Source organism: Vicugna pacos, chromosome 9 (genome assembly GCF_048564905.1).
Source record: "Vicugna pacos chromosome 9, VicPac4, whole genome shotgun sequence".
Classification (NCBI taxonomy): Eukaryota; Metazoa; Chordata; class Mammalia; order Artiodactyla; family Camelidae; genus Vicugna; species Vicugna pacos.
Genome location: NC_132995.1, coordinates 45393131 through 45415233, shown reverse-complemented (window position 1 = coordinate 45415233; position 22103 = coordinate 45393131). Strand labels below are relative to the sequence as shown.

At 55.3% G+C, this 22103-nt stretch overlaps 1 protein-coding gene across 3 annotated transcripts; it reads right to left on the bottom strand.

Annotated features, from left to right (window-relative positions):
* Positions 1-309: 309 nt before the first annotated feature.
* Positions 310-21257, bottom strand: MTSS2 (MTSS I-BAR domain containing 2). Of its 3 annotated transcripts, none has more exons than XM_072967693.1 (14): positions 20925-21257; positions 16052-16113; positions 15890-15963; positions 14962-15046; positions 14790-14881; positions 14630-14704; positions 13210-13367; positions 12874-12981; positions 11699-11796; positions 9927-10149; positions 4552-4626; positions 4029-4205; positions 3687-3852; positions 310-3606 (listed from the first exon to the last, which is right to left on the bottom strand). In XM_072967693.1, the coding sequence occupies exons 1-14, from the start codon at positions 20991-20993 to the stop codon at positions 2828-2830; spliced, it is 2241 nt and encodes a 746-aa protein (XP_072823794.1). In that variant the 5' UTR covers positions 20994-21257; the 3' UTR covers positions 310-2827. The 3 variants fall into 3 exon arrangements, with proteins under 3 accessions (XP_072823794.1, XP_072823796.1, XP_072823795.1); XM_072967695.1 differs by having other exon boundaries at positions 9927-10053; positions 20925-21256; XM_072967694.1 differs by lacking the exon at positions 4552-4626.
* Between the last annotated feature and the right edge of the window lie 846 nt (positions 21258-22103).

Here is a 22103-nt window from a genome sequence, read left to right as displayed (position 1 = left end):
GAGGGATTGTTTCTTCCAGTCCTGCCCCGGCCCATGAAGCCTCAACAAGCCTGATGTGTCAGTGCCTCCTGGCCACCGGCCCACCCTCTCTCCCTCCATCTGGCAGTCCCAAGCCTGCCCCAAGCAGGGACAGAGCTGAGGCAAAAGCATGGGTCCTGGCACAAGATATGGCCACTCCTGCCCACCTCCAAACAGAGCCCTGCAGAGAACCCCCCACCCCTGGCCGGGAACTGGGAAGGGCAAGTGCTGGCAGAGGCTGCTGGGGGCGGCAGGTAAGCGGCATTGGAGTAAGCCAGGCAGAGGCAGGGGTGTTACAGTACAACTTTATTAATACTGGAATCTTCACAGTGCATTTGTTACTTGTAGCAGTGACTATTTAAATCAAGGGGAGGATGGGTTGCAGGAGGCGGGGGGGGGGGAGGAAAAGATAATTTATCCATAAACAGACAAAAAGAAAAGAAACAAAATGGTTCTGATGGGATGGGGGTGGGGTGGTGGAGGGAAAAAAAAGTGAGTAGGAACCAGGAGGGGAGGCCTGGGGTGGGGAAATAAATTAAAAAAAAGGAACAAGTTAACAACAGCACCAGAAAAGTTACTTCAGTCAAAAGACGCTTTTGAAAAGAATATTTCTCTGTACAAAGAAAAATGAAACAAACATAAAGTCCCCCAAAACAAACTTTGTGATGTGGGATGGTTGGCTGGGATCCCAAAGGGGTGGGCCTATGAGGTGGTTACTACATGGACGAGAGTTGGTCAAGGGGATGGAGGAATTATGTACAGCCCTGGGGTGGCTTAGAGGGGAAGGCAGACACGGGACCATGGGGTTGGGGGGCGGCTGTGCCACACCCATCCCCTCCCTGGCTCTCTGAAGCCCCCTCCCCTCCCCCGGGGGCAAGCTCTTCCTCATGGGGACTCAGCTATACCCCCACCCCACTGCCCCTTACCCTGCTAACATCATATGACCTGCATCTTACCTCAGCCCACCTGGGCAAACCCGGGGTTGGGGGGCAGTGTAACCCCCCCTCCAAGGGTTTCACAAATAGGCCACTTGCTCTCTGGGCCCTTTCAGGCCTTCCCGCCTCGGGCCCTTCTCCAGGTGCGCTCAGCAAGGCTCCTTTCTCAGACCTAGCGACTTACAGGTACCATTCTCTACCCGCTTTCGGGGAGCCCATGGGGCTCCATTCACTCAGGGCTACCCTTGGTTCCCCAGTCCTGACTGGCCCGCCCTGCCTCGCCCCCAGTTCCCAGCACAACAACTACCAGAAGCTCCAGCCTGGTGCTGGGAGACTCGCCCCAGCCCCAACCCATCCAGACCAGGAAAAGCCAGCTCTCCTGACCCTGGGAGGTCCCTGCCCTGCGGCCCTGCTAGGCCACAGGAAGCCCTCCGCTTGCCCTTGGCACACGTGCTTTTTACCTGCTTAGAGTTGGCGTGACAACTGGTGTGGGGTGGGAGGAGGGGAGGTGGTGGTGAGGAAGGGTGTACTCCCCTCCCTGCCCCCACCACCAGCACAAGACCAGGATGCGGGGACCATCCTGGAATGGCATCTCCTCTGACAACAGAGAGTCAAAGCCAATCTCCCCTACTCCCTGACTCCCACTCCATCTGCTGCAGACCAGCAGGAGGTCCCGCCCCCAGCCCTCTCCAACCTCATTTCGGCTTGAGCCGCTGGAGAGAATAGCTGCCCCCTGGCTTGGCGGGGGGGCTTTTTGGCTCTCTTCCTCCTGCCATGGGACCACCAAGCCACTGTTGGGCCCCCTGACCCTCAGGCACTCTTGGACACACCCTGTACCGTCTACCCTGTCCCCACACGCAGTCCTTGTCCAGTCAGCTCCATTTTATTATATATTCATAAAAGAACCTTCCCGGCCCCAGCTCCAAATCCTGCCCCCAAAGGTGGCCAAAACCATGATCAAAGTGCCACCAGAGTTAAATTGTCTCCATGTGACCAGGTGAGGCTGGAATATGAAAGTAGCTCCTGGGGGACTGGCTAGATGACCCTCTGAACTTCCCTGCTGCCCAGCCCTACCCTGCCCCCTAACCCCAGCCACACCTTGGGGAAAGGGATGCTTCCTCAGGATCCTCCCATCCTCCAAGCAGGTCCCCTGCATTTACCCCCAAGAGACTTGACTTGGGCCCTTCCCCCTATAGGCAGGCTGGCTCCTAACTTCAACTGGCTCCCTAAATTGCCAGCCACTTTGTGGAGTTTTCCAGTCAGATCAGATACCTTAGTGCACTGGGCTCCTGGTCCCTCCACAGCCACTCTGCCTCCCAGATGGAGAGGAGCCTGGGAGAGGCAGAGAGAAGGGGGAGGGAAGAAGAGTGAGCCCAGTCAGGGAGGAGGGACCAGCATCCTGGAAAAGCCGGAGGCTGCCAACTTGGGAGATGGGGAGAAGCCAGGCCAGCTAAGCTGTGGCACTGAGGGCACAGCTAGGCAGGTAGGGTGGCGGGAGGTGGGCCCAGCCTCTGTTGTGGGAAGGGAGCACGATTCTGGTGCTCACACAACGTGGAAAAGTCAGGCCCTAAAAGGAGGAAGAGGAGGGACAGAGTAGGCAAGAAAAATATGAAACAGGCTCCAAATCCAGTTCAAGGCCCGCAGGCTTCATCCTGGTGAGGTTTGGTAAAGAAGTCACTTCCTGTTTAAACGCTGAAATCTAAGCTGAATGTCTCTTTCCATAAAGTGGCTTTGCCTTGTGTGACTTTCGAAAAAAAAAAAACTTGCCTGACTCTGTTCTCTCCTGACTGTGCCTTTGCTCTGAGTGGCTGTTGCCCCCACTGGCCAGGCCACCTGCCTTGCCTGGGCCCTCTGAGGGTGGGAGGGTGGCGCCATCACAAGATTCGGGGTGCCGACCTGTCATTGGTGACCGTCCTGCGGAGCCGCACCCCGCGCCGGATGGCCACCAGCATGTCTTCAGCTGGGGGGTCGCTGGTGGCAGCTGGGGGTGGGGTGGGTGTCTCCTCCGCAGGGGTGGCTGAGAGGGCAGTGGGGAAGGGGAACTGGCCCTCGCCCAGGGCATGGGCGCCGGCCACCAGCTCCCCAAGCTTCTCCACCAGGCTGTGACGGTTGGCGGCCAGCTGCTGCTGCTGCTCCTCGTCCTCGGCCACCAGCCCGGCCCCCGGCCCAGGGTAGCTGGCTGCCTCGGGGGATGGGCTGCCCCAGGCTGTGTTGGGCAGGCTGAGCCTCTTTGGGGAGGCCTTGGCCAGGTCTGGCGCCAGGGGTGAGGCAGCCTCATCAGTGTAGAAGACGCACTCCTCACTGCCCGCCCGCGTGGGCCCCACGTAGCCAGGGGAGTCGGGCACCGTGGGTGTCTTTACAGGGACGATGGGTGGCCGGATGGGGATGGGACCGGCACTGGAGAGGGCACGGCGCACGGTAGGCTTGGTGGAGGGTGTGCGGCGGATGGTGGCCACACCAGGCGGTGCACCTGAGGCAGTGGGCAGCCCAGCGGTGGGCAGCCCCGCAGTGGAGGCTGGGCGCTTGGTCTGGATCAGGCGGCGATAGTTCTGGGCAATGTTGCTGTTGCGAGGGATGGTGGATGACTTGTCAAATTCGGGTGGGCCCTCGCCGTCTGCGTCCCCATTCACTGAGTAGCAGTCATAGTCAGAGCCTAGGGGACATGGACACGATGGGACTCGGGCCTCGGGACTGTGAAGGCTCAGCTGCCCACCCCCAGCCCCTGGGGCCTACCTTGGGAAGGGATGGTATCCTCGGAGCATGAGGGCGTGGTAGTCTGCGTGCTGTAGCCGCTGGAGTACTGCAGCGAGTCCCGGCTGCTCTTCTGGTGCTCCAGGCTCAGGCCACGGGTCAGCACCATGGCCAGGTCACTGGCCGCAGGGGACACCTCCTCACCATGCTGGGGGTAGCAAGACTGTAGGCTGAATTTTTGCTCCTTGCTTCCCCCCTCAGCCTGGACTGCAGACAGCTCCAAACAGACAGAACTGGCCCTGTGACCACTTACCAGGCCTCCTGGCACTGATGTGAGAGTGAAGGTGGGGCCCTGGCTGGGCTGCCTGGGGAGCTGCTGCTTACCTTGGCTGCAATTGTGGCAGGTGACATTCGGGGTCTCGGGGCCTCCTCTCCACTGGGTCCCAGGGGTCCCCCGCTGGCTGGGCCTGGCTCTGTGTCTCGTAGGAGTTCCACTCGGTCCTTCCTCCGCTGCAGGGTGGTGCCCGAGGGCTGCTCGTGCGGCCCAGCCTTGGACCAGTCCTGCAGGGTATGGCAGGTAGGTCAGGATGCTTGGCCCTACTGCCTATGGCCAAGGGGGCCCTCACTGGAGTTGAGGATCACGGTTTCCAGGCCCATATGGAGCCTCAGGCTCACAATCATGGCCGAGGGCAGAGAATGGAGGGTGCCGTGACCCACCTCCCACCCCAAGTCCCGCCAGGCCCAGGAGCAGGAAAAGGAGCCCCAGGAGGGAAAGACGTGAGTGTATGGGGAGTGGCTGCAGGTGGTGCCCAGTAGCCTTGTCTTGTAGGGAGAAGGTGCTGTTTGCACACCCTTCTGGTTGGACCTGGTCCTTTCCTGAGTACCCCTGCAGGTGGGGAGCACTGACCGATGTGGGGGAGCTGCACTCGCTAATAGACTGGCAGGTTTCCGAGGCCTCAGAGGACGCAGAGCTGGAGGACTTCTGCCATGCAGAGGTGAGCAGGCAGGCGGATGGGGCAGGAAGGCAGAAGGAGAGGAGAGAACAGATCTGGTCAAGGGCCGGCATGCAGCGGGGCTTTCCGACTCAGCACCCCATCACATGCCCCACAGGGCCACGCCTGCGAGCGTCTGCAGCAGAATGCAGCACTCAGAGCACACACCCGACAGGCACTGACCTACCCCTGGGCCCAGGTCAAGAACCACATGTTTTTAGGATTAACAACAGGACTGGTTGCTGATGGCCTGGATGTGGTGGGCGGGGAAAGAGATACTAAGGATGGATATGGGGTGCTGGCTTGAACCTCCAGGTTGTTGGTGTCACTGTTTCCTCAGAAGGGCAGGCCTGGGGGAGGTATGGAATCTAGAGTTCCATTCTGCACGTGTTAAGCTGAACTGCCTGTTAGGTATCTATGCACAGATGCAATGCAGGCAACTGTATTTACAAGTCTGTAGTTTAGCGAAAGGTCAGGGTTGGAGCCACAAGTCCACTAGCCATGGAATGGAATAAGGTCATCCAGGTAGTCAGGATGTGGGTAGTTAGAGAAAAGGTTCAAGAATATCAGGCCGACATTCAGTGCTTGGGAAGAAGAGGAAGGTCCAGCGAATGAGAGTGACAGGAGCTGCTGGTGATGTTGGAGGAAGACCACGAGCAGGCGACATCACAGAAATCAGAGAACCTGGTGTGTGAAGAAGGGAAGGTCATCGGTACTGAGGCTGCTTGGGGCCCATCATATGAGGCAGAGAGATGTCCATGGAGACCTCCAGAAGTGCTTCACAGCATGGTGGGGGTGGAAGCCCATGGAAGACGGGACTGAGGGTGTCCAGGAAGCTCCTGCCTGGACACTGGCAGGAACTAGGTGCTCTGAGAAACCTCCCCCTCAACTCAAAACAACAAAAAATGAAGAAAAAAGAAGAAAGGGCAGAGGCTGGCTTTAGCACTGTGGTTGAGAGACTGGACAAATGGCAAGGTGGGGAGGTCATCCTATGATGACCCAAATTAAACCTGGAAGGGCAGTGATCAGTAGTGCCTCTTCAGATCCTGTACCAAATCAAATTCTCTAAATCATCCTGATTTAGACTCCCTGATGTTTACAGTTTATGATGAACCAAAATGACCAAAATAAAAGGAAACAAAACTCTGTAGATGAGGATTCAGAGGAAATAATAAACACATTTAGAATTTCAACCAGTATAACTGTTACAACACTTAGACTAGGACTAGAAAGGAACTTCTTTAATTTGACAAAGAGAATCTACAAAAATATCAATACTTTTATTTCTGAGGTTGGAAAAAGATAAGGATGCCCACTACCACCATTTTTATTTAGCACTGGTAGTCCTAGCAGTGCAAAAAGGCAAGAAAAAGTAAAAAACAAAAAGACTGGAAAAGAAGAAAATGGTTATTTGTAAGAGATATGATTGTTGTATGTAAAACACGCAAAAGAATCTATAGTTATCAGAAACTAATACGTTTTTTAAACAAGGTTATTGGATATAAGATCAACATGTTAAAAAAAAATCAAATTTCTAAAAAAAAAAAAAATCAAATTTCTAAATAGCAGCTAACACACAGAAGAATCCAAAAAAGTCAAAATAGCTTAAAATAGCATCAATAAACATCAAATACCCAGGCTAAAAAAACAAAAACCCTAGTGACAGATGTGCAAGATCTTTGTATGAAAACTACAAAATATTACTGAGAGAAAGAAAAGCCATAATAAATGGAGGCTACGTAATCCCAACCAAAATCCCAGGTTTTTTTTTTTTAGTGGAAACTGACAATCTGATATTAAAATTTAGAACAACATGCAAAGGTTCAAAAATAGACAAGGTAATACTGAAGAATAACAAACTTGGAGGACTTTAATTACCAGACATCAAGATTTTTTGTAAAATTACAATAATTAAGATGGTGTGGTATTGGTACAAGAACAGACAAATCAACCAGTGGAACAGAATACAAACTCCAGAAACAGCTACACATACACAGACACCTGTTTTATGACAAAGGAAACAATGCAGTGCAGTGGAGAAAAAGATGATCTTTTCAATAAATTGCCAATTAGATACTCATATGGAAAAAAAGACCCCTATCTCGTAACTCACACATACAGACAAAATCAATTCTAGATGAGCTATAGACAAAAAAAAAAAAAAAAAAAAAAAAAAAAAAAAAGGTTAAAAAAAAGGCTTTTAGAGGAAAACATCTTTGTGACCTTGGAGTACACACAAAAATCTCAAACAGGACAGGAAAAGCAATAATAATGGGAAAAAATGGGAAAACGACATATATTAAAATTAAGAACTTTAGATCATCAAAAGACCCGATTGAGGGAGTAAAACAGCAATCCACAGAATCAGACAAGATACCAGATGAAGGGCTTATATCCATGATATGTAAGAAATTCTTCAAATCAACAATAAAAAGACAACCTATAGTAGAAAAACAGGCTAAAGATCTGAACAGGTCCTTCACAAAAGGGGATATCCAAATGGATTTAAAAGTATAAAAAAAGTATTCAATGTCATTAGTCATCAGGGAAATGAAATTTAAATGCGTGAGGCAGTATCACTATTAACACATACCAGAATGGCTAAAATGAAAAGGATGTAAGATACCAAGGGCTGGTGAGGACGCGGAATAGCAGTAAATCATTGCTGTGCTCTTCTTGCCAAAAATCTATGGCCACCATCTAATTATGAGAAGACATCAGGCACACCCAAACTGAGGGATATTCTACCAAATACATGCCCAGTATTCTTTAAAAGTCATGAAACAAGAAGAGGAACCGAGGAGACATTACAGACTGCAGAAGCCATAATAATAAAATGCATTGTAGGATCCTGGACTCTTGGACCAGGAAAAGAGTATTAGTGAGAAAGTTGGCAAAATGTGAAAAAAGTCTGTAGATGAGTTAATAGTACAATGTGTGTATTAATTTCCTGGTTTTGAAAATTGTTTGGTAGTTACATGAGATGATGACCTCAGGGAGACTATAGGAAGGGTAGGTGGGAACTCTATACTCTTTTTACAAATTTTCTATAAGACTAAAATTATTTCAAAATTAAAAAAAAAGCCTCAATGGATAGGTTAAATAGCTATAAAATAGAGAGAAAATACATTGGAAGATAGAACTGAAGAAATTATCCAGAGACACAAGGAGATGGCAAATGCAAGAGTGAAGAGACACAGACACACAAAGACAGAACGAGAAGGTCTGACAGACATTTCACTGGAAACCCAGAAAGAGAGAATAGAAAGAATGAAAATAAGAATAAAGAAGTAATGGCTGAAAATTCCTAGAACAAGTGAAAAACATGAATACAAAGAAAGAAGAACATAAGCATATCAAGTGAGGTTAAATAAAAACAAATCTACAACTAGATACATTGTAGCAAAACTTAAGCGGCCAGAGAAAGAAGTCAGATCACTCCCAAAGGAGGAACAATGTAACAGACCTCTCAATCCATCACAGGAGGCAGAACATGGGGAAAACAGCTTCAAAATGAGGGGACACAATAACTGTCACCCCAGAACTGGTCCCTGGCAAAACTAACTTTCAAGAGAGAGGAAAAAAATAAAGCATGTTTATAGACAAATAAGTGAGACTTTACTACTATAGACCCATCCTAAGAAAACTTCTAAAGGATGTATCTTACTTCAGAAAGAAGGGAAGTGACCTTAGAAGGAAGATGGGATACAAGGAAAATATGAACCAAAGAAGTATAAACACATATGGGTAAATCTAAATAGATACTCTGTGTAAAATAGTGATGAAATTAAGAAGAAAAATGTCAATTGTAGGGATAATAAAAAAGGAGAGAATAATGTATAATAGCTTATAAGTTGGGAGGGAGCGGGTGCCTGAAAGTTAAAATATACATTAAGGTCCTTGAGTTACTTAGGAGGTGGGGTTGTGATTTTCTGAGGATGCATGGTAAAGTTTCAGGGTAACCTGTAAATGAAATGGAATAAGAAAATCCAGTAGAGGGGAAATAATGGGGAACGGAAAAACAAAAAGCAAGGGAAGAGACAAAAAGAAGCATAGAAAAAGCAGAATAAATAGAAAGAAAAAAGGCAGACATTAGTTCAAATATGCCAGTAATCATAATAAATATAAATGAGCTAAAAAGGTCAATTAAGAGATAGAGATTCTCAGATTGGATAGGAAAAGAAAATCTAGGCATATGCTGTTTACAAGAGACTCATTGAAAACATAAGGACATAGTGAGTTTAAAAGCAAAGAAATGGAAAATGTTAATGTAAATATTGAACAGTGTAAAGCTGAAGTAGCTGTAGTAATGTCAAACAAAATAAACTTTAAGCTGGAAAACATACAAGGAATAGAGGATCAACTACATCATGTTAGGAGATTCAGTTCACTACGAAGAGTTAACGTTTTCAACTTGCATGTACCTAATAAAATAGTCTCAAAATATAAAGCAAACATGGATAGAAGTATATGGGAGAAATTAACAATCTTGGTTTTTCAATTACTGATAGGTGAACCAGAATTACCTGAATGGGAAATAAGGTAGAGATAGATGGCCAGTGTAGACAAATCTTTTGAGAAGTTTTGCTGTGAGGAAGAGACTAGGTGGCTAGAGGAGAACATGGAGGAAGGGAGGGCTTTTCAGATGGATGATACTGGAGTACATGTTTGTGTACTGATAGGAAGGAGTCAGCAGGGGATGAAGACTGGGAATCCAGTGGGGACATCCTTGGATATGAGAGCAGGAAAACACAGAATGTTGAGCTTAAATGGGGGCACAAGCCATGATGGGGGACAGCAGAGTGGATATGAATGCAAGTACGGTCACTCCTGCTACCCTGAGAATAGAGCCTTGGGCATGTGGCCTGACCTCCCTTTGTCTTCTGCTGTAGTCCCTCTGTTTGCATCTCACTGAGGCTGCAGGATCTGAGATTCTTGGGCCGGTGTATGCATTCAGAGTAAGTTGGCCAAAGTGTAGAGAAGGGGAAGGATGTCTGCAGATCCTTGGGCCCCTGGGGATGCCTCCTAGGGCCAGCCACTCCATCACAGTCAGCCTGTCCTGAGGGAGGGTCACAAGGGCTAGAGCTGGCAAGCTGATGCTAGCTTCTTCAAGACCTTCCCCACCTCTCCTGAGCCATGAGGCAGTGAGTTTAGGTTGGTCCCCAATGATGTAGCCCCAGGAACCTCCAGGCTAGTGTCAACAGCTGTAGGTGGACCCCTATGTGGATAGCCCAAGGCAGCATGAAGCAGCTGTACCCCACCCTGAGTGGTTCTGCAGACACCCCCTCACCTGGCTGGTGATGTCTGAAGGCATGGGTGAGGGGGGCTTGGAGTAGGTGGCATCCTGGGAGACGAAGCCAGAGTCGTGGGAGGAGACGCTGGAGAGGCGGGCAGTGGTGGTGGCTGGCTGTGCCAGGCTGCGGTAGCGACAGGTGGAACCGGGTGAGTATGTTTGGGCACCCCCAGGCCACGGGGCTCCGCCACCCTTGGCACTGCTACCGCTGCTGGGGGCGCTGGGGGAGTGAAAGGGGAGGCACAGCAGCCAGACAGGGAGACACAGGGGTGTGTGTGGAGGGGAAAGGTGACAGATGAGGGTAGGGGAGAGAGGTGAGGGGCAAGGAAGGAAAAGACAATGTCAGACTACAAGGTCCTGAGACCCAAATGCCACAGAGGAGCTGAGTTCTGGGAATGCGGGATAGGTTGGGGCCTGGGCAGGGGACCATAATGAAGAGCTGGCTCAGCAATTGCCCCTGGAGTGCCCCGGATCTCCAGGAGCTGCTGTCAGGGCACGCCCAGGACAAGGTCGTCTCTGCACCTCCTACTCTGCCACTGAGAACAGCAGATCTTAGGTTACCAATGGGGAAAGTAAGCTACTGTCAAAGAATTTCCCAGTTAGACTAGAACCAGATACAAGTCCAATCATCTCTAGACTGTCTTCTCAAAGTCTGATATTTGCCATCAAATCCTAATTGGACATCCAGTGTGTGGTGATGGTCTTTGTGGGTCTTGGACTCACCATCACCCTCACCTCCACTCTCTAAGGGGTGTCCGGCCCTCTGTAACTCACATCCTCTAGGCAGCCATTTCACCACTGGGCAATGTTTCCAACAATGAAGGCTGCCTTCCTCCTGAGCATGACCCAGAAGGTCCCACCCCTGGTCATGGGTATCCCCTGCAATCAACCCTCCCTCCTATGCTAGCCACCCTCTTGGGGTCTAAAGAGCCTCCAGCTGACTCGTACCCTCCTCTTTCTGCTGTGCCTGGCTTACCACCCACTCCCTCGGTGCCCAGCCAAGGTGGTTCTGGGGAAAGGGTGTGCGTAGGACAGAGGAGCCTCTCCACTAGTAACTCACTCTGTGCTCACTGCCCTTCCGCTGAGGAGCCTTAAATCTTAGTCATTTCCTCAAATCCTGCCCGGGAAGCACCTCGATCCTGAGCCTGCCCAGTGATTGAGGAAGACCCTTGGCCTCTTCCTGGTTCTGCAAGATGCTGGGGGCCAGCCTGGGCTGAGGTTTGGGCCTGTGGCAGCTGCCTAGGCACCAGCTCTCAGGAACCAGCCCGGCTGGTGCCCATAAGGTAAGCTTGTGGCCTCAGTACATGTTCCCCGAAGCCTCCATGGCACCCCCATTCATCTTAGATTCTTACTATTGCCCCAGACTGTGCAGGGCATGGCAGAGTCTAATGGCTAAATGCTGGGATTCTGTGCTTCAGTTTCCCCTTCTGTGAAATGGAGACAATACCATACCTGATATGGTGATGTTAGGATTCACTGAAGAAAATGCATAAGGCATTTAGCAAAGTACCTGGCGCATACTTGTTGCTTCATAAGTGAAGCTGCTGCTTCCCTGTCATCACCTCCCCCCAACAATCACAACACACGCCTGCACCAGCATCAGTCGTGCAATGGGAATGTATTTTCCCCTACTCTGGCAGATTCCTCAAGGACACAGAAGTATAAAATTTGGGGCCGTGAAGCAATTCTTGATGCAGTTTTGGTGGGAGCTCTCCCATTCCCTGCTTCAGTACCCTTGTCCCTCCCTGCCCCCTTTAATTCCCCCTGACCTGCACATGCTGGACTTCCGGGAGCTGGAGCTGCTGGGTGATGAGGGTGGAGTCTGGTAGGACCAGCTGTAGTCTGAGCCCTTCAGGTCTTTGATCACCTGGATGGGAACATGGATGGGGTCACTGGAGGCAGCCTTGTCCTGCAGAAAGCTGTATCATTTTCCTGGCCGCCTACCCTTGGAGGGATGGTAAGCTACAGTCCTCCCACTGTCTTCCCAATTGGGAACTAGGCCCTAGAGGAGAATCCCCAGGAGTCTGAAGCCCCTCTCCCCCCACCTCTTCCTAATGCAATCTCCTTAATCCAGGGTAGAAAGCAGGGCTGCCAGGGGGCTGGGGGAGATGCCTGGGGAGATTCTGCCTTCTCTGATTCTCAGAGACGTTGCCTCCGCGTGGGGCCAGGCCTGCTCAGCTCCCACACAGTGGATTCTGAGCCCAGCCTGGGCCAGGCTGGGACTTGGGAGAACCTGGTGCTCCTGAGGACTCACTGATGCTGGAAGAGGAGCTAGGTCACAGTGACCATGAAGGGCACTATGGGATTCAAATCCTGGCTCTGCTGTGTCCATGGGCAAGTTTCTGGGTCTCTCTGAGCCTGTTTTCTCCTGTGAAATGCAGCCAATCATTCCTATCTTACTGGGCCTCTGGTGTGATTGAACAAGATGACCCTTGAGAAGTGCTCAGTGCAGGGCTAGGCACACAGTAAACATCCAGTGAGAGAAACGCCACAGCGCTGTCAGGCAGAACTGACCCTAGTGCAGGGGCAGTCTGGTGGTGGGGTGAAGTGGGCAGGGCGGCACATAGCGGGCAGCGTGCCTGGGTCTAGGAGAGCTAACAGGTGTGGGCACGGACAGCAGGCAGGCAACACACCAGGTCTGGCTTGTACAAGTGAAGCCTGAGGACGGATGCCAGACCCACCCCTGAGGACCCGGGACTTCAGCCCATCTGCTTTCAGGCTGAGGCCCCCATTGGGCCCTGGGTATAACACCCCTCGCCTGGACATAACACCCCTCGCCTGGACAGGTCCTCCTGGATCCCCACAGAGGGTGGTCCTCTTGGACAGACATGGTCCTCTGTATCCAGCTGCTTCCCCCAAATGCTGTTCCCTTTTCTCCTCTATTGCCCTCAACCAAGGGCAAGCCATCCCCTCCCCTGTCTCCTCGCCCCAGAGTTGGCCGCACCTGCTCACTGGCGGGGGGCAGCTTGTGGGGCTCCGCGGTCAGCACCACCAGGTCGTCGATGATGCCCTGCAGGTGGGTGATCTCTCCCAGCATGGTCAGCTCGCCGTTCTGCCGGAGCAGTGAATCAGCCTCTCCAGCCCCACCCCTGCCATGTATCCTGGAGGAACAGGCCACACTGGGCCTCTCCTCCCTCCCCCTTTCCCACCAATCAATGCTGCTTGAACTGATGGAGGCTCCCAAATCCTGGTTCTTAGGATTTTTTGGGATTCATGGGGACCCCTCAACTAGCCCAGCCTTGGGGATGCTCAGAATGCCTCTGTGTCCCTGAAAACCCACCACCACAGGCTGCAGGAAGGTGATAAAGGTGCAGAAGCGGCCGCGTTCCTCGATCAAGGCCCGGCGCACCGCCTGCTTCTCTGTCTCCTCCAGCAACAAGTACATGTCATTGACGTCCTGAAGGGCACTGTCCAGCTGGGGCTGCAGATCTCCTTTCCCTGGATGGGTTGGGAGGAGAGGCCGCGCTGGGGATGGTGGCCCAGCCCGCTGCATCCAGGGCTTAGGCCCATTGGTGATGTGCCTGGCTGGGAGCTGGGTACTGCCATGGGTCAGGGAGGGGACTAGGGAGGGCAGCTGGGATGCTGGGGCTTGCGAAGGGGCTGGTACCCAGGGCAGGCAGAGAAGACAGACAGACAAGCACATAGGAAAGACACCAAAGCTGCAAAGCCACCCAGGTCCTGGGGTGGGCAGAACCCTTGGAGCAGCTGTGCTCAGGAGAGACTAGTGGAGGCCTCCACAAGAGCTGGGACTCCCACCCCCCAGGATACCTTCATTGCCCAGAAGAAGGGGGCCCCTCACTTCTCAGGGCACAGGGAGGAGGGCTGGAAGTAGGACAAAGTAGAGCATGGGGGCTCAGTTGCAGGCTAGGCCACTGAAGGGTGTGGGGACCAGGAGAGCGAGGGACTGGGCCAGGTGGCAGGGAAGGGAGTGTCTCAGTGTGGGCCCCCACTCAGCTCAGGGAGCGACACACAAGGACAGCAACAGCAACACAAAGAATCAGCGAGAGAGAGAGAGAGGCAAGATGATGTAAGGGAGATGGCGACACAGGAAGTGGGAAGGCAACAGGTACAGACTCTGGGCGGGCCTGGTCGGGGTGGGACAGCCAGGGCCTGTGCCCCCCACCCTGTCCAGTCCAACTCCTCTTGGCCTGGCAGACTGACCCAGCAGTGGTCCCAGACTCATCCCTGGCCAGGGGCCCCGGGGGCCCCAAGGGGACTGTGCCCAAAGCCCCTCCCTTGCTGGACCGACCGCCTTCCTCGCTCCTCCTTGGCCTGGAGAGTCTCCTTCCAATGGCCCTGAGCTGGGGGAGACAGACAAATGCGACAAGGACGGGAGGAGCAGCTGGAGGAACGGACATCTGACTTACCAAGTAGCTCTACAGGAAGGATTGGGAGGAGGAGAAGAGAGACAGAGAAAGAAAGAATGTGTGAAAGACAGCCGGATGGACAGAGCCACTCCTTGGGGCAGTGGGGGGTGCCTAGGACTGTTGGGCCTCCTGCTGCCTCCCTGAGAAGGGAGGTCTTGGGCCAGGTCTGGGGTGCTGGGCACTCCCTCTGCCCCACCCAACAGGTTGGAGGGTCTTATGTCCAAGATAGGGCCCCTTGGGCCAGGATGATGACCTGGGATGCCTCATAGGGTAGTGGGGGATGGGAGTGGGGCCCCGTGGGGCTGTGCCTCCATGGGCCACTCTGGGCTCTACCTTTGCGCGCTTTCTTTTGCAGTTTCAGCGTGTCTGAAGACTTCTTCTTGATCTCATGCCGGGCTCGTTTGTACTCTGTGCCGGGGGTGAGAGAGGAACACTATGATAGAGTCTCTCAGGAGTAGGGGGCAGGAAGGCCCAGCCCAAGTCTGAGTCCCACCTTTCGCGTGGTCCTTGTCCAGTTGGTTGGCTGACTTCTTCCAGTCCTCAATGCGCTCCTGCAGTGGGTTAATGAGGCTCTCCAGCAGTGCACTGTGGGCAGGGGCGAGAGGGTCAGGGCCACCATGGGGATCTCCCTGCGACACCCCCGCCCAGCCGCAGCGCCCACTCACTTGGTGAACTGCCGCAGCTTGGTCTCGATGCTGCGGTGGCGCATGCACATGCGCGTGAGCGCCGAGCCGATGTCCCGTGTGGCCCCTGGCGAGGCAAGCGCGCGGCATTGGAAGGGGCCCGTCTGGCCTTCTGCAGTCCCGGCCTAGGGCCACAAGGGGGCGCACCAGCCCGCGAAGGCCGCACCTCTCGCCGGCGCCCCGCCCCCAGCATTCCGCAATCCTGTCAGCCCGGCAGGGGATTTGATCTTTCCTCACTATTTACCAAGCCCCTCCGCTGTGCTAGACCAACGTCCCACCCATCTCGGCCATGCCCGTCTCCTGCAGCTGTGGGTGCTCTGACGGTCAGGCGAGGGGCCGCCCTTCGCCAATCTAGGAGATGCTAGCGCTAAAGGCCGTCCAAAGAGCCAGCCAAAATTCCCTCCTGTTCTACAGGGAACCCCTTTCAGATGTGCCTAGATGCAGGTGTGAGAGTGTCAGCATGCTCCCATTGCCTGGATTCTCATCGGCCAAAGGAGCAGGGGCCCCAAGTCCCTGCTACTTGGACCAGAAGGCAGAGGAGACACCACGGCCAATAGAGAATGTTCACTTGTACTTCGGGCTCTCAGAAGGGCAGGTGGGGGTGGGAGAGAAGCCATAATCAGACTCACTGTACGGCAGGGTGAACAACTGCAGCTGAGAGGTCAAGCCAGCTGCCCATAAGTGAGAAGGAAACCCCTATGAAACATCCCTGTCACCTTTCACCCACTCCTGCTTGTATGACTCAAGTGATTAGAGGCTCGCTCTCTGCACAAAAAGCCCATTCCATTAGGGAGCAGAACTCAAGGACTCTGGGCCTGGTGTCCTCTCCCTGGCTCACATTCCACTCAGCCTTTCCAGCTTCTGAGCCCAACCTGGAGCATCCTCATCCTCCAGCCATGCCCCTCCCCACCTCGGGTGTTGGTGGCCATGTCAGCCACTTTCTGGAAGGCATCCAAGAAGGCCACAGCAGCCAGCACAGTGGTCCTGGGGAGATACAGTGAGATTGTTTGTGTGTGAGGCGGCTTCTTCTCTACCCATCCCCTTCGTAGTGGGGCCCCCTCCGCAACCTCACCTCAGCTGGGAATGCAGCTTCGTGGCCTTGGAGTTGAAGTCCTCCCAGATGGGGTAGGAGCTCTGTTGAGGAGACAGGAGAGGAAGTGAGACTCTCTAGGGGCAGCAGGGCTCTACCTGGGCTGGGCTCCCCACACGCCTGGGTCCAGACTCTGGGCAGTTTCTGAGAAAGCAGCCCTGCTCCCACGGAAAGGGAGGCTCCTGGGCCCTTTAGGCAGACAGAGGACCAAGGACAGAGCCATGGGGCATGAGGAAAGCCTGGCCCTGGGAACAGGCACCTTTGTCCATCCCTCCCTTCTCGACAGTCAGGAACTCTGGCCTACTGTCTGCAGTGGTGACCATTTTGGCCTATGCCGTCCCTCAAGGGAGATGGAAACAGTGAATGGCAGGTCCTGTCTCCTCGGGGATCTGAGGGTTTTGGCAGGGAATTGAGCCTCACGAGGGGTGCTATGTCCCCCGGACACAGCCTAGGACGGTCCATATGGCATGGGGGCAGAGGCTCAGTGCACAGTGGCAGAGCTCAATGCATGCCAGGTCTAAACTGGGGCCTCTGGTGGCCCCCACCCTGTGCCCCGGAAGCTGCTGCTGGCCTGGCCACCCATCCCAGGCCAGCAGCGTGGCTCCAAGACCCAAAGAGGCTGTGGCTGCTGCAGGACATGGCCAGCCTGCCCAGGACAGTCAGGCCCCAGGCTGAATGGGGCCTTGTGCAGCCAACAGAGCCACCTTTCTCCACCCCCTACTCCCCTCCCCTCCAGGGGACACAGTGTGGCCTTTATCCCAGCCTGGCCCAAAACTCTGAATTGGGAGGGGGTTTCCCAGTAGGGAGGCGACCAAGTCATCCAGTGTGATCAAGGGGCTTTTCTGGCTAAGATGCCCTCTCATGGCTGCTGGGTCTTGGCTCAAGGGCCCTATAGAGACCTTGCTCCTTGAAGGGGAGCCCTGGCACCCAACACCAAGGGGCTTCTGACCCTCTCTTCCTTGTGGGATGGGGTGCTGGGGACTGGGCTTTTTCAGAGGAAAGGCGGAAGGCAGAAACCCCAGACCCCAAGGCCTCAGAGAGAGGCTCTGTCGGGCTGGAATCCCAGGGGCAGGGCAGCTTCTGGGAGCCTCAGAAACTCCCTCCCCTCCCAGCCCAGCCCAACCAGTGCCCAGGGAAAGCAAATATTTGAGAAGTTCACACAGGCTGGGGCAGGAAGGGGGAAGCTGCGGGTGGGCTGTCTCTGTGCGGCAGGGTTGAAGATAAAAGGGACTGGGAGGTCATCCCTGGCAGTCCTGAGGACCTGGCACCACCAGGGTACTTCTGAAAGGTGGCACCCTCCCCCTACCTCAACACATTCAGTCCTAAGCCTTGCTAAGACCTCCAGGATAGAGAGATGATGCTGTGGGTGTAGGGGTCCAGAGGTAGCTCCCCTGACCCCTAGGAAACCTCAGCCCCCTTGGACTATATTAGGGAGCAAGGGACTGGGAGAAGCTGGGGAGAAACAGATCCCTACCCCATTAAAGTCCTTGGGCTGGGGCCCACCCCTACAGTTTCTGCCTGGCCAGCCTGACTCCATCCCAGACCCTCACAGCCTCAGCTCTCCCAGTGGAGAGGGGAAAGGATAGGGCATGGAGGAGGCCGGACGGACAGGAGCACCTTGGTCTCGGAGGACCTGGGACTCTATCCTCTACTGGTAACTCATTAGGACCTCAGAGGCTAGGAGGCTGAGGGAGTGGAGCAGCCAGTGCCCCAGGGGAGTGTCCTCAGTCTTCACCTGGGTCAGTGACCTTACCCAGGCCGCATCCTGACCCTCAGGGTCTAAGACTCTGGGTTATTATCACTAGTGACACTGATGCTACCCTTGATCAAGTGCTTATGGTGGCCTAGTCACTGGGCTAAGCCCTTTCACTGTGTGATGGCATCGAATCCTTACTACAGCCCTGTGAAATGAATACTGTTATCACTCACTTTCTACAGATGAGGAAACTGAGGCTCAGACAGATTAACTGCCTTGCCCACCAAGTGACAGGGTCAGGATCTGATCCTATGTCTGACTAGTTGCTACATGTCAGAGTAGAGGGACCTGCTACTTCCAGAATGCAGGGAGAAGAGTTTCTGGGCATCAAAGGTAGGGAGGAGGCAGGGGCTGACTGCAGGGATGAGAGAGATGCCCAGCTCTGCCCTCAGAGCAGTGAGCTGCTCTGGAGGGGAGAGGTTACGTGCTTGTCACTAGAGGAGCCCAAGAGGATGGGATAAGATCAGTGTGGAGGCTGCCTGGCCCCTGGCTCCTGGATAGTCTGTCTGTAACTGGGCACAGGTGAGTGACCAGGCTGCGATCTCAGAGAGGGGCTTTCTGGGTGGCCTTGGGCCAGGGCCTCCTTACCTGTAAGGTCAGAATGGGACATGCACTTACATCACTGGGTCAATGTGGAGACTCTGCGTGGAAAGCACTAGCACAGCGCCCAGCACACAGTAAGTACCCAGTTAATGCAGGCGGACAGAGTGGACAGGTAATCCCTGCCTCTCTGCCAGAAGCCTCTCCCACCTGGCCAGGGCCTAGGTGTCTGGATGACATTCTCCACTCTTGAGAGAGAAGGCAAAGATTATGACCCCATTTTCTGGATGGGCCAGTGCTGGCAGAGGCCCCATCCACTCTGCTGAAGGTGCAGCCTGGGGCTAAAGTAAAGCCCCAAGTGCTGCACCCAGTCCTTTCATCTCAGGCAAGTCCCTGCCCCTCTCTGGGCTTCAGTGGGCAGCCTGGCACCCAGTGGGCATCTGAGCTGAGTTAAATGAGACACGGCAGGCAGGCAAAGCTCCTGAGGGCCCCCTCCCCGTCCCTGAGCTAGTGCCCTACTCCAGGCCCTCCAGGCTCCGGGTTCAGCCCACCCTCCCCTTACTCTGCCACCCCTACACCAGGTCTGACCTCTAGGAGGGCCAGGCAGGCTGTTTTGGGGCTGGTGGATGAGCTGTGGAGAGGCCTCATGGGTAAGCTGAGTCTCCTCAACCTGGCAACCTTCCTCTATGGAAACCCTGCTGCTTCTGTGACTCGGGCCATGGAGGGAAACAGCCAGAAGCTGCCCCCAAATCCAGATGATTGGCCTCCAGGTGGCCCGGACCCCTGCTCTGTCTCTGGCCCAAACACACGCATGTGCCATAGGTAGGGAAATATCAGGACTTGGCATCACCCCAGGAGAAACCTCTCCCAGTTTGTTTCCACATGTCATAAAATCCTGCCTGCTTGCTGCAATCTAGGCCCATTTCCTTCTGTCTCATCCCAAAGTTCCTTGCAAATTGCCTGGAGAGGGAGGGAGACAGTCCTGCCCCTCTTCGCTGAGCAAAAGCTGCTGGTCTCTGCAGTGTTTGTGGAGAGGATGCCAGCAGTGGGAGGGTGTGGGAAGGCCCCTCTCCGCCAGCCCTGGGAATGGCTGGGGGAGGGCAGTCTGGGTTGCCTGGTCCCAGGAAGGAAACCCAATGCTAGGGCTGTGATATCTACAGGGCAGGAGGGGCTGCTGGGGGCAGAGAGAGGCCAGGACTTCTAGGGGCCAGCAGAAAGGGCTTGGAGGTAAGTTGCAAGGGATGGAAGTCTCAGGAGAACAGTCTGTGTTGGGGGCTGTGGGGGGCATCTAGACATGCTGCTGACACTGTAGTTCCAGGAGGGGATGGCTCATCTGGCAACTGCCTTGGGGCTGTTCCCCTGGAAGCACCAGGAGCCCCCTGAAGGGCCTGTTCAGACACTGGTGTGTCTTCCTGGAGCCTGCAATGTCACTGTAGGATTCTGTGTGTACTTGGGAATGTAAGGGACTATTAGGATTGAGGCTCTCAGGAATTCCTATGGGAAGCCCAGTTTGCTCCCTTGCTCTTACCCTGCCCCACAATCCTGCCCCAGAGGAGAAGGGTAGAAATGCTGCTTCCTGGCCCCCATCCTGTCATTGGAGCTGGCCCTCCTCTCTGCCTAGTCAGCTTGGGTCAGCCCTGCCAAACCCTGGCCTCTTTGGGGGTGAGGATCTCCCTCGCTCCCTGGATCAACAGTGAGGGGTGAGGTTAGGGACAGCGTCCAACAGACTACTTAATGACCTTGAGCCATCCCCAGGCCTCAGCATCCCCACCTGGTAAGCCAGTGGCAGGCCAGAAATTGGTGGCCCGCTCCATCCTGACCTTGGGCAATCATGGGGAGGAGGTTGGCGCTGAGAGCCTGGAGTAGTAGTAGGCCCTCCCTTGGGGTTGCTCCATCAACCCAACCTTCTTATGCCTTCCAAGGTGAGGACACAGGCCTTGGGATGCAGGGACACTCATCGAGGAGATCTTGGAGTCCTGGAGCTTCCTGGGGCTTGTTTTGGGGGACCAGGGCAGGGGTGGTACGTGCAGGGTCGGTCGCAGAGGCCGAGGCCGGCAGGGAAAGAGTTAACGGTTCTGTGCTTTATTATTTTCCCCTGCTTTGGCAGTGACAGCATTGTCTGGGCTCCGGGGCGATCGGGGGCGGGGGAAGGCGGAGATGGTGGTGGTAAGGGGCAGAGGCCGGAGAGACCCTGGACCCATTAAAGGGCCATGGAGTCGCCCCCACAGGCAAACCCCATTCATGGTTTGGGAGTCTAGGGAGCGGGGGTGCCCGCGTGTGCGCAGGCTCGGGTCGAGACCCCAAGAGGGGCGCGGCGACCCGGGGCATGGACCCCGGGCACCGCACGGACACCCCGACACATGAGCACCCACATCCCCGCAGTCGGGCACTCACAGACCTGGGAGAATGGCAGACGCAGGCCTGATACGCTCAGACAAGGACACACAGACAGGGCGGCGCACGGACACAGCGGGGCACCGCTACCCGCCGCCACGCGTCCCCAGAGGGGACACGCACTCGCGCGCCAGCCGGGCGCCCGGCCCCACCGCGCCCCTTTACCTTCATGTCGTTGACGATGGCCTGGAAGAGCCCTCCCAGGGCGCCACACTCCTTCTCCGCCGTCTCCATGCTCGGGCCGGGCGGCGGCGGCGGCGGCGGGGCGCAGGCAGGGCGCGGGGACTCGGGCCGCGGCGGCGCTCGCTCCGAGGCCAGGCCGGGCTTGCCGCCTCTGGGCCACGCTCAGCGGCCGGCTGCGCCGCGCTTGGGGGTTGCGGGCCGCCGCGGAGCGGCGCGGGCCATGTCGCGGCGGGGCTGGCGGGCGGCGCGGGGGGCGCGGCGCGGGCAGCTGGCGGCGAAGCCTCGGCGCGCAGAGTGGAGCGGCGGCCGTAATCCGAGCCGCCGAGGCTCGGGAGTCACGTGGGCGCGCGGAGGGAGGACCGCGGGGAGGGGCTGGGCCGCGGTGGGAGGGGGCTGTGGGAAAGGCCAGGCGAGCGCCGGCCCATTCACCGCCAGGAGCCTGGGCTTTGAAATCCGAGCCCGGGCGCGGCCAGACTGGTTAAGCGAGCGGGCCAGCCGAGCGCAGGCGCCACCGCCGTTCGGGGGCGGTGCTGGGGCGGGGTCTGCCTGGCTTCCCCTTGGGAGTGGGACGTGTGGTTGGATACCTGACCCTGGGAGAGGCTCACTACCACCCTCCAACCTTTGGTCTCTGGCCGGGTTAGAGGGGTTCCCGCGCTTTCAGAAGAGGGCAGCAGGCTGGGGTCCTCGGGGTGCATCTCGCGGGACGGATACACCACACTCAGCAGAGGCGCATGGTGTCATGGGGGCTGCCCGCCCTGGGAAGTTTCATCCCAGGCACAGAAGAGTTTGAGCCCTCCTCCAGCTTCTTTTCCAAGCAGTGCGGTGCTCATGCCACCTGGATGGGGTGCCCCAGGCGGGGACTTTGGAGGTGGGAGTGGGAGGGTGGTATCCTGGTCCTCAGACCACCTTCCTCCTCGGAGGTGGGGGCCGTGTGGGACCCACAGAACAGAGGTGGGCCACTCTCCCCAGTCCCTGATGCCTGGGTACATATGTGTGGGGACAACACAGTGAGTTCATCCTGTAGTTCTGTCCTGGAGACTTCAGGCAGGGAAACCCTCTGTCTGGTGCCTGTGCTGGGGCTCTGGGGAAAAGCCCACACAAGCTCCTTCTCTCCCATTCCAAGGGCCCACAAGAGCCACTTGGGAGCTCATTAGGCCAATC

Excerpts from the sequence above, each read along its gene's own strand:
- MTSS2 (XM_072967693.1), bottom strand. The coding sequence starts at position 20,993 with ATGGAGACGGCGGAGAAGGAGTGTGGCGCCCTGGGAGGGCTCTTCCAG. Across the intron at positions 14,882-14,961 it reads AAGCTGCGGCAGTTCACCAA|TGCACTGCTGGAGAGCCTCA; the intron begins GTGAGTGGGCGC and ends CCCTGCCCACAG. Across the intron at positions 12,982-13,209 it reads CCTTCCTGCAGCCTGTGGTG|AACGGCGAGCTGACCATGCT; the intron begins GTGGGTTTTCAG and ends CTGCTCCGGCAG.